At 36.7% G+C, this 17414-nt stretch overlaps 2 protein-coding genes across 5 annotated transcripts in view; one reads left to right on the top strand and one right to left on the bottom strand.

Moving 5' to 3' along the window:
• The window catches only part of LOC114486964 (SCAN domain-containing protein 3-like), a 332132-nt gene that overhangs the window by 37913 nt on the left and 276805 nt on the right, over window positions 1–17414 (bottom strand). The gene's annotated exons all lie outside the window — the stretch shown is intronic.
• CYYR1 (cysteine and tyrosine rich 1) overlaps window positions 1–17414 on the top strand; it is a 121164-nt gene that overhangs the window by 88407 nt on the left and 15343 nt on the right. The window contains 1 exon segment of the mRNA XM_024120402.3: window positions 10324–10481. Coding sequence (XP_023976170.1) covers window positions 10324–10481 — 158 coding nt within the window.

Below are 17414 nucleotides of genomic sequence, written 5' to 3'. Positions count from 1 at the left end.
GTCTAGTGCTCACTAGAGTATCTGGCACAGCAGATAGACTCTATAAATGTTTGGTGAGTGGATGAAAGAATATGAGCAAGGCAGTCCACTGCCAAATAAACAGCTCTGGGGTGAAAATTAGGATCGCTGAGCTCTATTCTTTACCACGAAACTAACCAGAAGATCGTTATTTTAGCCTCTCATGGATTTGATTTTTTTCACCTGCAAAACAAGTGTGTTGAATTCCATTTCACAAAAGCATCCTCTGGGTCAAAAAACTATTATATGCAAGTAAGAAGTATTAAGAAATCACTACTATTCTCTTGAGTTTATTACATTCATTTAAAAAAATATTCTCTTTTGCTGAGTATGATCAAATTTTTAAATTATTTTATTGACTTAGTCTTCTATGCCTGGAGATATTGACCTTTCAAAATCTCTCTTTTTGTTTAGTATCTCTAAAATACCTGCCTCTAAAATCCTTGAAGACAGATACCATGTATCTTTCAACTTTGCATCCCAGCACCCAGAATAGTGCCTAGCACATGGTAGATAACCGATATATATTTCATGAATAAAGTGATGACTGTTAATTATTTAGTGATAGCTGTTTAAAATTACAGGCATAATGACTGAGGAATAAATCAAACATCTCAAGGCCATGACTGGAAAATTAAACCAATGTAAGTGTGGGTCAATACTACTTTTCCAAATATTGTTAAATAAACAATGACATGAATCACATTTGTGAATATTGCACAAAACGTTTCTGGAAACTTCTGTAACTATGAATGACTGAATTTAAATTTTGACTTACAGTATGTTATGCTGTGCTATCTCAAGGCTATACTGACAGCTAATCAGTTCATTACATTTGGAATGCACACAGTATACAGACTATGTCAAGTAATATAGTTCAGGGAATCTTCACTCAGATTCCTGTTTTTCTAAATTACAGTTAAATATGTTCATATATGAACATATATATATGGAAAAACATTTAATTGATATTATTAATATTAATATTATTTTATTATATGCATTTGATCTTCATTGAACTCACTTTACGAATCTAACATAACTTGTTCAGAAAATTTGATCAGTGGAGATAAGGGCAAACCAACCAATTCTCAAAGGGTACTCTTTGGCTTGAGTTATTCTTGCTTTCTTCATCAATCAAATCATTTACTATCACACTCCAGTGATAGTAAAGCGTTATCGTGCAGGTCACCCTAGCGTTCACAGCACATTCAAGACCATTTTTTATTCTCATTTTGTATACCTCTTTGACATCTAGGCAACGTAGGGATTTTTTGAAGGTCTTTCACAGAATCACACAAGTTTAACTCTACCTAAGATGGAAGATAAGCGATCTCAATTTAATAGAAGTTGAATGCAGTCTCATGCTTTCTTGGTTCTGGTATGCTTTTTTGGAACCTTTTCCTGGAGATCTCAGAGTACCTGTGTGCTCCTTAGAACTATTTCCACGTGAAATATTTCTTTTTGTTTACCCTGTGTGCTTATTGTAGCAAAGAAGTTGTATTAGGTAAGATTAGGTCAAGCAGTGTAGCTCTCTCTCACACACACACTTAAACTAAAATAATAAAGGTTTTAATAATTTTTTTAAAAAACAGTGTGTTTCTGTCTCATGTAAAGGAAACCTAGAGATAGGCAACTTGGGAGTGATATAGCATCTCCATGTAGCTGTTAGGGATGCATACGCCATCAAATTCATACCTCCTGCATCTCTAGGTGGACTATCCTCATGGTCCTACATGGAGACGAGAGCTCAGCCACCACACCCACATGTCGGAAAGCAGGATGGAGGGTAAGATAAGGAGGAAGGGACAAAAAACCCATCCCAGCCATCTTTCAAGGAGGTTTCTTGAGTGATAACACAAAACATTTTACTTACAACTTATTTTCCAGAACTTTACTGCTAGGTTTAAGGGTATCTAGAAAAAATAGTATTTATTTCAAGTAGCCATGTACCCAGTTAACCATCAAGAGTTATTTTATCAAGGAAAATGTAGAGAATAGATACTAAGTGGTAGTATTGTGGTAGACAATTGTCTACCACAGGGACTGAGTCGGTAAATGAAATAAATTTAAACATTTAGAGAAAAATTAGTTTCTAATTTTATTATTCTGAAGACTACAGAAAAGTTACCTATAAAACCCCAAGAAGGAAGATATGTTGAATGATGTTATTAGAGAGAAGGACTAAAATGAAAAATAAAAAGGCAAAATAAACATCTTTAACATATCTGAATTTTACAGGATTTTTTTGCAAATAATATAGACTTATTGGGAAAATCACATGGATTGGTGTTTCTACTCTTCATAAGCATTTAACACGTGGAATTGTAACAACATTTAGCAATAATTTAACCACTTGACGTTATAGTCATCGTATTTGATATATATATGTATATGTAAATAAATAGGTAGAGATAGATACAGATTCAGATATAGATACAGATATAGATATATTTAGTTCTGGGGACCTACTATTATTCATTAAAGTGACGGAACTAAATACTCTCCATGTTGAAAACCATACTCCATTGAGCTTGTTTTTCTATTCTTACTCTTCTGTATTGATTTATTAAAGCAACAATGAGGAAAATGCATCATTTTAAAATTAAGCCAGTAAGAGTTTTGCTAAAGTTACAGACTTTATAAATTGTGAATAGGTGTAGAATAAAATATGGGTTTTGAAGATTTTGAGCATGAAAATATTGTATTACATATTTTAATGCACTGGCTGAAAGAACAATTATTGAGCTAATGAAAGAGTCTGAAGAAGAATTTTGCCAAGTTTTATTTTTCTCATGTGTGCTTTTTCCTTTCAGCCCTACAGTTGAAATGATATTTTTTTCATTGCTTTAATTAATCACTTATGGATTATTATAAATATATAGGATTATTTAATATTTCCTCTTTAATAGAAAGATAAAATGCTTTTGCTGCATTTATGACTTATTTTTCATTCTAATAGTAAATGAACTCATTTTAAGTTTATTCTTTTGAAATTGTAGGCAGTTATTCCAGAAAACTCTCTTCTAAAAGTTTTCTCACTTAATTTACTTCTTAAAAACTCTTATGTTCATTTGAAAAGTTTCTCCTAATGGAAATATTCTATAATTCTGCCTGCATCTTATGTAGGCATCAAATATCTCTGTGGCCTATTTAATAGAGATATGTTATTAAATTATTGCATGGAATATTCATAAGTCCTTTGTATAAAATGCATTTGTAAATTGGTCATGTCAGAGAAAGAAGAGAAATAATCTAATGGCATTCTTTGCATATTTACTCTTTACGTTAAACACCAATTAATAGTAAAACCATGTCAAGGTATCTGTATTTTTAAGTTGCTGTATAGCAGTACCAAGGTTAAAATGTGTTGTAAATATTATTGTAACAATTGCAACATTATCAGAATCTTTTTTACTTATGAAAAGCTATTTATGGAATGAAATATATTGTCTCTGAGCCTTGTTATAAACCCCGGTTTCATAGTACATTAAAGCCACTACAAGTACATTTAATATCTTGATTATAAAGTCTCATTTTGGTACACATTTCAATCCATAATTTTGTTCAAAATTTTTTAACTATCTGCAGATGGTCAAAAACCATCTATGGAGCTAAACAATACACACTGACACTTAGATGTGTCCACAAAGATTTTTGGAGGACAGAGAACAAAGCCTGTGGGGTGTCTTTCCTCTTGACACCAACCAATTCTCATATCAGCTGGGTGTCCTACAGTTCAATTTAATTCTGACGCACACTACCTGTAGTGAGTGTCAGACTCCACAGGTGTAACGGTTCTGTCCCATAAGACTGCCCTTATTTAGGATGCCAGTCACAAGTATTGAGTCCCCAGGTTATACACACGTCCATGCAACTTGACTACAAAGTCAGGGATTTCCGTCCCCCAACCCCTTCCTTCAGGTTTGACTAATTGTTAGAACAACTCATAGGACTCAGAAAAATGCTTTACTTACTATTACCAGTTGATTATAAAGGATAAAGCTCAGGAACAGTCAAGTGGAAGCGATACATAAGGGCAATGTATGTGAGGAGGGGCATGGAGCTTTCAGACCTGCTATGCCCTCTCCAGGTGCTCCACTCTCCTGGCACCATGATGTGTCCATCAACCTGGAAGTTCTCTGAACCCCATTATGTAGGGGTTTTTATGGCGTTATCCTTGTGTAGGCATGATTAGGCATGATTGATTAAATCACTGACCACTGGTGATTAACTCACTGACCATTGGCGATTAACTCAGCCTCCAGCCCTGCCCCCATCTCTGGAGGTCAGAAGTGGGAAAAGTTCCCACACTCTAATTATGCTTTGGTCTTTCTGGAGACCAGTCCCCCTGTTAAAGTTATCTAGGGGCCCCCAACCACCAGTCATCTCATTAGCATACAAAAGACACTTTAATCACTTCAGAGATTCTAAGGGTTTTAAAAGCTTTGTGCCAGGATCTTGGGGCAAAGACTAAATATTTATTTTTCATTATACCAGGAAACATGAGTAATTTTTGTATTGAAATAGCATCAGAAATGTACTAGAGTAAACAGTATTCGTAGTGGTAATCAAAAAGAATATTCAGACCTTGCAACTCTTGTGAGTTTCTGATTAATGGAATTAAAAGAGCTTCCAAATACCATTAAATGTTAGATTTTTCAGTACAAATTGTCTGGCCTGTGCTACCACTTACTTTGTTACAATATCATTACTGACATAATGTTTTAGAAAACGTCATCTAAGGAAAGGCAGCATTAATTTATTTACAAGTGAAATAAATCAGAGTTCAGTACTTTTTCTACAAAGAGCAAGATGGTAAATATTTTAGGCTTTGTGACCATGTGGTCTCTGTCACAACTACTCATCTTTGACATTATAGCACCAAAGCAGTCAAACAACAGGTAAACAAATGTGTTTGGCTTTGTTCTGATTAAACCTTATTTACTGAAACAACTTGTGGGCCCCATTTGGCCCATGGCCATAGATTGCTTACTCTTGGACTAAAAATTGACCAAAAAAAGTCATTCACTATAATAAATAATTATAATGGATAGTTTAAAAGAATAATTTGTTTATATAACCTTGGATTTTTTTGTCTGGTGATTCTTGTATGTAACCAAAAAACTAAATGCTTTTGTTTAGAACTGAGCTCACACAAAATTATTAAAGGCACAAAAAGATAATTACTTGTGAAATTGTAGAATTCATAAAAGGTGTTGCAGTAGCCTCCTGAAAACAGAAATTTCTCTTTGCATATACATTTACATGAATTATGCTTTAGAGTCCAAAATATCAGCAGTTAAAAAAGAAAGAATTAACAACATCAAAAAGAAGTTATATTTCGTTCTTCTCCCAAGAAAAATGCCCTTTCAGGTTTCATTTAAATAGGGAATTAACACATGCCTTTAGGAAATACTTTCATTACAGAGAAAGAATTTTGTGGCTGATAGTTCCTAACAGTTTAATAATTGTGGGTAAGGTTAGCTTAATTTATGTATTTATTAAAGATTTTTGAGCACTTTTAATATGTATAGGAAAAGGTTCAAAATCATAGGAGATATATATATGTAGATCCATGGCAATGTTTTTCCCTAAAAACCCAACTATGTTTTTAAGGATATTCATCACATTTTTAATCTCTTCTATAAGAATGTTTTTATATTATGCTTTAAAAAATCACTTGACAATTTTAAACAATACCATTTATTGCAATATTTTATTTTTTCAGAGTAGATGTACATTTCCCTATTCCTCCCTCTGTGTACAACTTTAAAACCCTAAATATTGTATATAAAATAAACAAGAAAATTCTGAACGGTGAAGAGAAGAAGGCAGAGCAGCTAGGAGTTTCGTGGGCTGAAGAACAACACGACATGACAGTGAGCTCCCTGGGTTTTCTTTTTGCCTCATTTCTCCAAGGTTTGTAGATAAAGAAGCTGGCAACCCATAAACACCAATAGGAGCAGACAATAAAAACCCCAACAAAGGTTTGATCTCTGCAGCCAAAGTCCCCAGAAAGAGACAGCCTAGCAAAACAGAAAACTTTGAGACAGTAACAATTTAACTAATTTAACTATAACCAAACACCATAAGAAAAAAAAAAAAATACAGCCTCATCCCAAAGCCTATCAGCACAGGTCAAGTGCGGAGCCTAGAGAGAACAGAAAAGCTGCAAAATATATGGAACAAAACTGATAGAACTGAAAGAAGGAACAAACAAATCCAAAATTATAGTTGGAAACTTCAGCATCCCTCACCAACAATTAGTAAAGCTAGATAGAAAGTCAACAGGATATAGAAGAACTGAACAATATCATCAACCAACAGAATCCAATCAACATTTATAAAACACCCTATCCAACAACAAGAAAATATACAGAACCCAAAAATACTCCCAGACAGCATGGCCAACTGATTTTTGACAAAGGTGCAAAAGCAGTGCAATGAAAGAAGGATAGTGTCTTCAATAAATGTGCCAGAGCAGTTGGCTAACAATGGGCAAAATAAATGAAACTCGATCTAAACCTGACACCATATACAAAATTCAGTCAAAATGGATGATAGATTTAAATGTCAAATATAAAACTATAAATCTTTTAGAAGGAAACATAGGAGAAAACCTTCAGAAACTAGGGGTTGGTGAAGAGTTCTTAGACATGACAACAAAAGCACAATTCATAAAAGAAAAAATTGATAAGTTGGACTTCATTAAAATGAAAAACTTTTACTCTTGCAAAAGACTGTTAAGAGGATGAAAAGACAAGCTACAGGCTGGGAGAAAATATTTACAAACTACTTATCTGAGAAGGGAGTCATATCTAGAATTTACAAAGAACTCTCAAAAGTTCAACAGTAAAAACACAGATAATTCAATTAGAACATGAGTAAAAGATATGAGACATTTCACTGAAGAAGACATATAAATGGCAAATGAGTTCATGAAAAAATGTTCACTAGCTTAAGGGAAATGTAAATTAATATTACAAAGAGAAATCACTGTACACCCATTAAAACAGCTAGAATAAAAAATAATGACAATATCAAATGCTGGCAAGGATGTATAGAAACTGGATCTCTCCTGTAGTGCTGGTGGGAATGTAAAATAGTACAGTCACTCTGGAAAACAGTTTGGCAATTTCTTTTAAAACAGAACATATGTTTATATATCCTAGCAATCTTACTGATGGGCATTTATTCCAGAGAAATGAATACTTATGTCCACATAAAAACCAGTACATGATTGTTCGTCACAGCTTTATAAATGGAAAAGCCAAAACTGGAAGTAAACAGAATGTCCTATAAGAAGTAATGGTTAAACAAACTGTGTTATATCTATACCATGGAATACTACACAGTAATAAAAGGGAATGCATTGCTATACAGAAGAGCCAGTATGGCTTCCGAGGACATAATGCTGAGTGAAAAAAGAGCATTTCAGAAAGTCACGTACTATGTGATTCCATTTGTATAACATTCTTGAAATGACAAAATTATAGAAATGGAGAACAGATGAATGGTGTCAGGGGTTATCACAGTACCTTGCTTGCTGAACTGGTTGCATGGATCTAGGCATGTGTTAAAATGACATAGAACTGTACACACACTTTATACCAATGCCAATTTCCTGGTTTTAATGTTGTACTTTAGTTACCTAAGATGTAACCATTGGGGGAAACTGGGTGAAAGATACACAGGACCTCTCTAAATCTATAATTATTTCGAAATAGAAGTTTAGAGAAGAGAAAATATGCAAACCTTGTAATGCATTCTTTCAAAAAAAAAATACATTCCCTAAATAAATCTTTTCAAGGATTTTTTTTTTTTTTTTTTTTTTTTTTCCGGTACGCAGGCCTTTCACTGTTGTGGCCTCTCCCTTTGCGGAGCACAGGCTCCGGACGCGCAGGCTCAGCGGCCATGGCTCACGGGCCCAGCCGCTTCGCGGCATGTGGGATCCTCCCAGACCGGGGCACGAACCCGTGTACCCTCCGTCCGCAGGCGGACTCTCAACCACTGCGCCACCAGGGAAGTCCCCTCAAGGATTTTATGATGCCAAATTTCTCAACTTAATAGCTTCTCTCTTTCCAACAGTTGACTAAACCAAGTTATTTATATACTGGAAGGTAACTGCTTATTTTTTAAATTAATAACAGACTAAATAATGCTATAAATTTTATACTTGCCATGTCTTAAATAACTAATTTACAATTGCTAATGGGTATCAAAGGATCAAGGACATGAAAATCATGATTTAATCAAAAACTTCATTTAACACATTAGTTGCAACCTCATTATTGACCACAAGGGCAGGCACTTTTGCCGAAGCTGCCAACAAGAAAACAAAATGTAACTGATTTTTTACTTTTCTCTATTTAAAAAGGAATTAATGAATATAAATATTTCCCAAATTGATAGCTTCCATAACGTATACTTTGGAAACTCTACACCTGAATAATTAGACCATTGATTATTTCTGGAACATAAATTAAGTCCTCCAATTTAGTCTTATTTAGACCTGAAAATTACAATAAAAAAAGAAGTTTCCAGATTACTTTTAGTTTTTTAAATTTCAAGTTATCACCTTTGATAAATCTTTTTTCTTGAAAAGACATATTTATTGAACTGCTAGACTCTGCCATTCTTTAATTGCTAATAGCAGCCCATCCAAATATGTCTCACGTTCTACTTTCATAATTTACTAACAAAGTTAAAGTGCATGTGGGAATATTTTAAAGTAGTCTATTGGAATGCATAATGGTATTCTGTTTTTTTAAGTGAGTAGGGAAAAGGCAGAGAGAGGAGATCCCTTCTGAATAGTATAAATATACGTCGACAGTCCCTTATCGGCAATTCTGAGTCCTCAAAAACTCTGAAAAGTAAAGGTTTTATACAACTCAACTGGTGGCAAGACTGAACCTGAACGAAACTGGGGCTTTTTTTTATAGCTTCTATGTAATACACGAGTGTTAATATTCCTACATTTACTGCAGAAATGTACGTGTGTTATGCTCAGGATGCTGGCCCTGGGAATATCATATAATACACAGTATATGCATGTTCCCTTTTCAAAATCTGAACATTCCTGACTTACGAGACACATCTAGTCCCAAGGGCTTGGGATGAGAGATTATGAACCTGTCCTAGAAAAGTACAGGATAGGTGTTCATATAGCACTTGAGAATAGGAACTTATTTATGTGGCAAATGAATCTAGGAGCACAGTTATTTCATAACATTAAATTTGGGAGGAGAGGCAGATAATCAGCAAGCTGACCTTTATTTCATTAAGAAGCAAACTGGGGCATTGAGCAACTTGCCCGAGGTTACCCAGCTACAGTTGGAACCATGGCAGTCTGGCTTTAGAAGTCATGCTTTTAAATCACAAAGATTTTGTTACTAAAGACTTAACCTGAAAGCCTCCTCTGTCATAGCAGAATGAGACTAAGTCTCTGAGCTGAAAGCAGGAGGATTTTGTGAAAGTCCATACCCTTATGGATAAAATCCAGGAAACTGGCAGCCCAGTTCATATTCCCCAAGTATGAAACTGGAGGATCCTTTTAAGGAGTAAAAATGAACAGCTACAAAGCAAAACAAAACTATGCAAACTGGCCTCAGTTGATCCTCTACTTCAGTGTTCACCTGTCCAATACTAGCTTTGCACACTGAACTCCCAACCAGCTATTACTAAATAGCAGCTTATTACATAGGAATAGATTCAGGGATCACCAGACATTTAAGGAAAATGTCAAACATGAAACAGATTAAAGTAAACAATCAATAAGAAGGAGCCTAGACAGGACAGAGGAAACACAAAAAACAGATAAAGTTTCAAAGAATATGTCATGAGTACTGTTAGAGATTAATAGAAGAAATTACGTCCATAAAAGCAAAAAAAGGACACTATAAAACAGGTGTTGCAATACAGGATAAGATAGAGCACGTGGAAGTTAAAAATATGATAGCTGAAATTTACAAGTTCCATAAAAGTTTGGAAGATAAAGTCAATGAAATTCCCTGGAAAGTAGTTCAAGAAAACAGAGACAGGAAAAATTAGAGAAGTTATCCAGGAGGCTCAGAGGTTTATTTCAGAATAGGCTTTCAGAAAGAGAAACAGAGAAAATGCTGCAAAGGAAATTATTAACTTATGCAACGGTTTCAAGAACTGAAAAACATGAGTGTTTTTTAACATTATCCTTAAGAACATATTTAAAGGGGCACTTGTCATGTAGTCATGGAACTATAGTTGAAAGGCTGAGGAAACTTTATGAGCCTTTTCAATAAATGTACTTTCGCTTTTCCTTTTTAGGGGCACAGCAATTGCTGGCATAGTATTTGGAATCGTATTCATCATGGGGGTCATTGCTGGAATTGCCATATGTATCTGCATGTGCATGAAAAACAACCGTGGGACGCGGGTGGGTGTCATCAGGACCACCCACATCAATGCCATCTCCTCCTACCCTGGTAAGCAAAACTGCTTACTCTTTCTGAAGGAAGAGTCAGATCTGTTAGTTATGCTGTACTCCTGAGGTAGAAGACTCTCACTGGAATAATCTCCGAGAATGTAGGATATTTCTAAATTAATGTAGACTGAAGCTCTAACTTTCAATGGAGATTATTTAGATCCACATAATAAAATCTACCTCCTATTTGAATACATTCATATTTTCAGTGGTTGTCTTATTGACTACAGTTGCCAATCAGCCATAGTTAAGAGAAATAGACAATTCACACCCACTGTGTCTATTTGTTAGTGAGTTCTGACAAATCATTACAGAGAAAGAATAAGTTACATGGCTGAATTAACTGGCATCTGATTCAATAGGTTTGTATGTCTTGAGAAAAAATATTGAAGAAAGTTCTTATGTATCCCCCTTGTGCAAAGAAAACAGTCTTAACATAATATTAAAATTATCAGCAAAAAGGTAATTTATTAATAATTTGACAAGTATTTCTTGAGAGTTTACTAGAAGTTCCACATATAAATATATTGAACACAAAGTGCTGCGCTTTGCCTTGATTTCAATAGCATTTTTAAGTCAATCTGTATATATATAATTTGATATATGAAAAGGAGTCAAGTTCTACATTTAACAAATCCTTAGGAAGATAATTTTCTATGCATACTCATGTCCTCTCTCTCAGTCCCTATAGGAAAGGAATAAGGTAGCTTCTACATCCAGTCTGCCCTGAGTATCAATTCCCTAGTAATGTCTCTCCTCTCTTAACTTTTTCCCTACCATCTTCAGCTTGAGGGAGCAAATTTCAGATGACTGTCAGCACGACCATTTCCCCTGTCCTCTTTTGTGCATTCTCCCTCTTCTCCAATATCTCCATGTTAGACTGCTTCAAGGCTCACTCTTGTGTCTTCTTCTATCCTGTATCAACGCTTACTTCTTTGGTTCTATCATTTGGCCTCATGGTATTAAGTACCATTTATATGCTAAATGCCTTCCAAAGTTATATATCTCCTTTCCAAACCTCTTTCCTGAATTTCAGACTCATTTGAGCCCACTGCCTGTTGAACATCTACGCTTGGATGTCTAATTGATATATCTCAAATTTAACAGGTCTAAAGCTGTACTCCTGAGCATCCCCCAAAAGCCTCCTCCACTCACCATTTACCATCTCAGTTGATGGCGTCTCCAGCCTCCCAGCAGCTCAGGCCAAAGACCTTGGCGTCATCCTGGACTCCACTCTTTCCCTGACATCTACATGCAATCTAACAGGAACATTTCTCAGCTCCATCTTCAAAATATAAGAGTATCTGACTACTTCTCAATGTTCCTTCTCTGGTGGGAGCCACCATCAGCTCTCCTACTCATTCCTGTGAAAACATCCTAACTGCTCTGCCAGCATCCACTGGTGCCTCCCAGGGGTCTATTCCAAACACAGTAGCAAACTGAACACATTTAAGATGATTAAAGGTCAAATCATATCACTTCTCTGCTCAAAATTTTCCACTGGCTCCCCATTTCCCCCAGGGGAAGACTTAAAGCCAGTGGTTTCTCATTTTATCCAAAGTAAAAGACAAATTCTTTACCAAGGCCTGCAAGGCAATGCATGAATTGGCCCCTCTTTTTTATTTCTCTGACCTCACTTCCTCTACTCACCCTCTTGCCACCTGGCTCCACTCATACTTTTTCCTTGCTGTGCTGTGAACATACAGGGCACACTCCCATCTAGGTTTGCCTGGAACACTGACTCCCTCACTTAATTCAAGTCTTTGTCAAAGGTCACTTTCTGAATGAGGCCTTCCCTGATCACCCTACTTAAGATTGTAATGTGTCCCTCCCCCATAGCACCCCAATCCTCCTTACTCTACTTTTTGTCCAGAGTGCTTCTTTTAATCTTCTAAGATGCCACATTGTTCACCTAATGGTTAAGTTTATTATTTATTGTCTATCCCCTCTTTCTGGAACATTAGCTCTATGAGGCAGGGATTGTTGTCAATTTTATTCACCACTCAATCCTAAGCATACAAGACTGGAACTAGCATGTAACGGGCACTCAGCAGACATGGCTGAACGAATGAATATCATGACAAAATCTGATTTAATTATATCAATGCCTAGAAATTGTACCTTCAATTCCACCCTGGAATGCATAGCTTTTACTCACTACAAAAGCAATTCACTATTTTGAATCTTTCCAACTTACTAAGAATATCATTAGGGTTAGTATAACAATGTTAAAACTATGGTATAAGGAAAAAATAGGGGGAGTTATTTTTTATTCTTCACATCTCCCTATTTTCACCTGGCCAATCCATAACCCAAGAGAAGAAGAGGAGAGTCTGACAGAGACATTAATTGGAGAGAAGATGAGGAGAAGCACTCTGTACATAACGCTCCAGATTCACTTTTCTTGATCAAAAAGTGTAGTTAAAATTAATTTTTTAAATATTTTTTATAAAACTAGACTAGAAAATGCAAAATATTTTAATGTGTTGTCTTGTGTTTTCTGGGGTCTGAGGTTTCTATTTCATGCATGGAAACAGGTTTTCAAAAACTTTATTGTAGTAGCATTGTTTATACTGGCAGATCATAGCACCATGTTGCATTTTCAGTAAATGCATTGTTCTGGGAACTGAATAATGCAAAAAACATCGTAAACCTTATGGTGGAAACATTTTCACTGCAAAAGACTAGGTCGTCGAAAACATGATTTGCTTGATTATTTCACATTTCCTTCTCAAAGTCCCTAATTAAGCTTTTGCTTAAAGGATCAGGAAACAACACAGAGTAGTATTGACTGCTTTTCAAAATCTTTCATCCATGGAAATAAAAAATAATTTTACCCACATTAATTAATTAACCCTGTGCTAATTGAATAATCACTCAAGTTACCGAATAGTCCTACAGCCTGAAGGCCACATAAATGGGTAGAAAATAATTTAGTCAAGGTTATCTCATCCCTTGGTGAAAGCACTCAGTGGGGAACCCTACAGTGAACAATACTCTGCACTAGGAGGAGATTACCAAGAACAGGTAATCTGCCACACCCAACCTATTGTTGGACAGTGACCATCCGAAATAGTTTTTTACTCCTGCCATGTTGGGTGGCATGAACTGTGTCCTGTTTAATGACAACTATTTTTAAAACCATCAGTGTGAAAACAAGAATTATTTGTCAAGGCTTACGTTTCCCTTACTTTCCAGAACTTCAGTATAAACAAAAGAAAGTGATTATATTAACTTTTTAAAAAATGGGTTTGGATGACACACATCTGAAGGAAAATAATGCAGAAAGAACAGAAGAAAAGGCCTGGCAAAGATATAAAAATCAAATGCCATGAAGTACATTATTGAATCCCTAATGGTAGGTAGGTAGGTAAGTAGATGATAGATTGATTGATTGATAGACAGATAGATGATGATGATGAATTTAGATAGATAGATAGATAGGTAGATAGATAGATAGGTAGATAGATAGATAGATAAACAGTGAAGAAGGATCTGAGTTTCTTGATAACAGAAAAATGCCAAAAGATGCATGTAGGAAGAAGTTGTGGAACTGGAAAAAAATCATCATTTAAAACCATCATAAGAAAAATTTAGAACAAGATTCATCAATTGATGCTAAATCTGGGGGACACATTGCTGAGAAACAGGATATTTGCATACTCTCAACCTGTCTACCTCCAGATTTCTCATTAGTTACAAGGAGAATAATAGTAACTACATAGTGGAGAAACCAGACAACATCTTGACGAGGAAGTAAAAATTAATATCAACAAAGAGGGACAGATGTACATCTTGCACCTTTGGGTGTTACTTTGAAGATCGTACAATTTCACGTGTGTAGTGTTCTGGCCAGAAGCTCATAGCCTGAATCTTAACATGAGAAATTATCTGACAAACCCAAGCTGAGGAACATGCTATAATATGGCTGGCTTGTATTCTTTAAAATCTCTTGGAAATATTTCATTAAGAAACCAAGGGGCTTCCCTGGTGGCGCAGTAGTTAAGAATCCACCTGCCAATGCAGGGGACACGGGTTCAAGCCCTGGGCCGGGAAGATCCCACATGCGCGGAGCAATTAAGCCCGTGCACCACAATTACTGAGCCTGTGCTCCACAGCCCGCGAGCCACAACTACCGAAGCCGCATGCCACGACTACTGAAGCCCGCGCTCTGCAACAAGAGAAGCCACTGCAATGAGAAGCCCACACACCACAACGAAGAGTAGCCCCCGCTCACCACAACTAGAGAAAGCCTGCGTGCAGCAATGAAGACCCAACGCAGCCAAAAGTAAATAAATAAATAAATAAGTTTATTTTTTTTAAAAAAAGGAATCCAAACTCCATTTGCATCGTTGAATTCACAATTGAGGGCAACCATATTAGTATATATACTGAACATGAAAAGACTCATGCACTCAAAGGATTTGGTGATATGAGGATGGTCTCTTCTGATGCTATCTATTTTCTTAGTGAAATAAGAAGCAAGTCTTATGCTGCAAGTGGCTTGAGGAGGTGTTTGTAGCTAAGGAGAAAGAAAAAAGCATGAAACAGTAATCTCAGAGAATGGAGGGGTGGTGAAATGCCTAATGCGCAATTTCCAAGCAATGCCAAGGGCCTCCACACTTAAGAATATGGTCATGCATTTGAAGTGAGATGAGTCAGCATGACTGTTCATTTTGCTCTAAGCATATTAAGCTCCTAGATACAGATCTGGGGTAGCCAAAATGCTGGACTGGAGCTTTGTCAAGCAATGGGCAGAGAAAGAGATGAGAAAGTTGATGATAGATGCAAAGGAATAATTTTTGTGATGGACCATAAATCTAAGCTGAATGAAGAAAGACATGAAGACAGGAAAGAGGTGACATCAGTTTAAATTAATTTTTTTAATGCCATCAGTAAATCAGAAATCCAGGTGAGGTCCAAGATGTATTGGGATGTATATTCTAGAAAGATAAGTGGGTGGTCATAGTTACAAAATGGTACCATAATTGGTTACAGTAAGGGTGAGAAAAAGATTTTTGAAGGCAAAAGTCCCAAAGGACTGAGAGGCAGGGTTACATGTGTTTAAAACGGATTAAAGAAGACAATTTAGGTGATGCAAAACTTCATGAATCAAAAAGTCTTCATGGGGAGAACAGTAAAATGGACAGAAGGCAGGAAGCTTTTATAAGGTGAAGAATAAAGAACGAAGAAGAGAAAAATAGAAACTACCTGATTGGCTGGGGCCACGGAGGCAGCCTTGTTTGGGGTGAGAAGGAACCCGGAAGTTAAGTATAGAGCCCAGAGTTGGCTTGGCCTTTGGGGATTGATTAGTTGACTGGATATACTGAGTTTCTCATCAAGCGGAGCTTTTCAATGACGTGAAAGTTACCTAAGCTTCAGCTTGCTGATGTGGCAACCCAGGCAGGAGTGGCTCCATCTTGGAGCTAGAAATTTATTTCAGCAAGTGGATGTTGAAATCACCTAGAATGATAACCGAAGTTGTGATGCAGAGAAGAGTAATGGGCTTGATACTAAATCTTCAGTAAGTGAGATTTTGGGGTAGAGAGAACCACAGATATAGATAACAAGGAGGAGTAGAAAGCAGCAGAATCTCATGGCATATGCTACAAAAGAGCTCAGGTTTTGGTTTTTGTTTTATAACTTTTAATTTTATATTGGAGTATAGTTGATTAACAATATGTTAGTTTCAGGTGTACAGCAAAGTGATTCAGTTATACATATACATGTATCTATTCTTTTTCAAATTCTTTTCCCATTTAGATTGTTACAGAGTAGTGAGCAGAGTTCCCTGTGCTATACAGTAGGTCCTTGTTGGTTATCTATTTTAAATATAGCAGTGTTTACATGTCAATCCCCAAAGTCCTGTCTATCCCTTCCCCCCACCCTTCCCCCCTGGTAACCATAAGTTCTTTTGGATGGACTTAGAGATTGTCATACTGATTGAAGTAAGTCAGAGAAAGAGAAATATCATATGATATCGCTGATATGTGGAATCTAAAGAGAAATGGTACAAATAAACTTATTTACAAAACAGAAACAGACTTACAGACTTCAAGCTCAGGTTTTTAAAGTGGGAAATTAGTTGTTTAAAAATGGCTGGGGCTTCCCTGGTGGCGCAGTGGTTGCGCGTCCGCCTGCCGATGCAGGGGAACCGGGTTCGCGCCTCGGTCTGGGAGGATCCCACATGCCGTGGAGCGGCTGGGCCCGTGAGCCATGGCCGCTGAGCCTGCGCGTCCGGAGCCTGTGCTCCGCAACGGGAGAGGCCCCAACGGAGGGAGGCCCGCATACCACAAAAAAAAAAAAAAAAAAAAAAAAAAAAAATGGCTGAATCACAGGGAACACCCCGCATACCTCCTGGTCCCATAAAATGTAGGATGTGGGAGAAAAAGGATAGCTCTGATTTAATAGTGCTGCAGAGGAAGCTGTCCTCTCATGGTTATACATATACATGTATCTATTCTTTTTCAAATTCTTTTCCCATTTAGATTGTTACAGAGTAGTGAGCAGAGTTCCCTGTGCTATACAGTAGGTCCTTGTTGGTTATCTATTTTAAATATAGCAGTGTTTACATGTCAATCCCCAAAGTCCTGTCTATCCCTTCCCCCCACCCTTCCCCCCTGGTAACCATAAGTTCTTTTGGATGGACTTAGAGATTGTCATACTGATTGAAGTAAGTCAGAGAAAGAGAAATATCATATGATATCGCTGATATGTGGAATCTAAAGAGAAATGGTACAAATAAACTTATTTACAAAACAGAAACAGACTTACAGACTTCAAGCTCAGGTTTTTAAAGTGGGAAATTAGTTGTTTAAAAATGGCTGGGGCTTCCCTGGTGGCGCAGTGGTTGCGCGTCCGCCTGCCGATGCAGGGGAACCGGGTTCGCGCCTCGGTCTGGGAGGATCCCACATGCCGTGGAGCGGCTGGGCCC

This window comes from Physeter macrocephalus, chromosome 1 (assembly GCF_002837175.3).
Source record: "Physeter macrocephalus isolate SW-GA chromosome 1, ASM283717v5, whole genome shotgun sequence".
In the NCBI taxonomy this organism is placed as follows: Eukaryota; Metazoa; Chordata; class Mammalia; order Artiodactyla; family Physeteridae; genus Physeter; species Physeter macrocephalus.
Note: the sequence above shows the minus strand (reverse complement) of the source record. Positions and strands in the feature narration are given on the sequence as shown.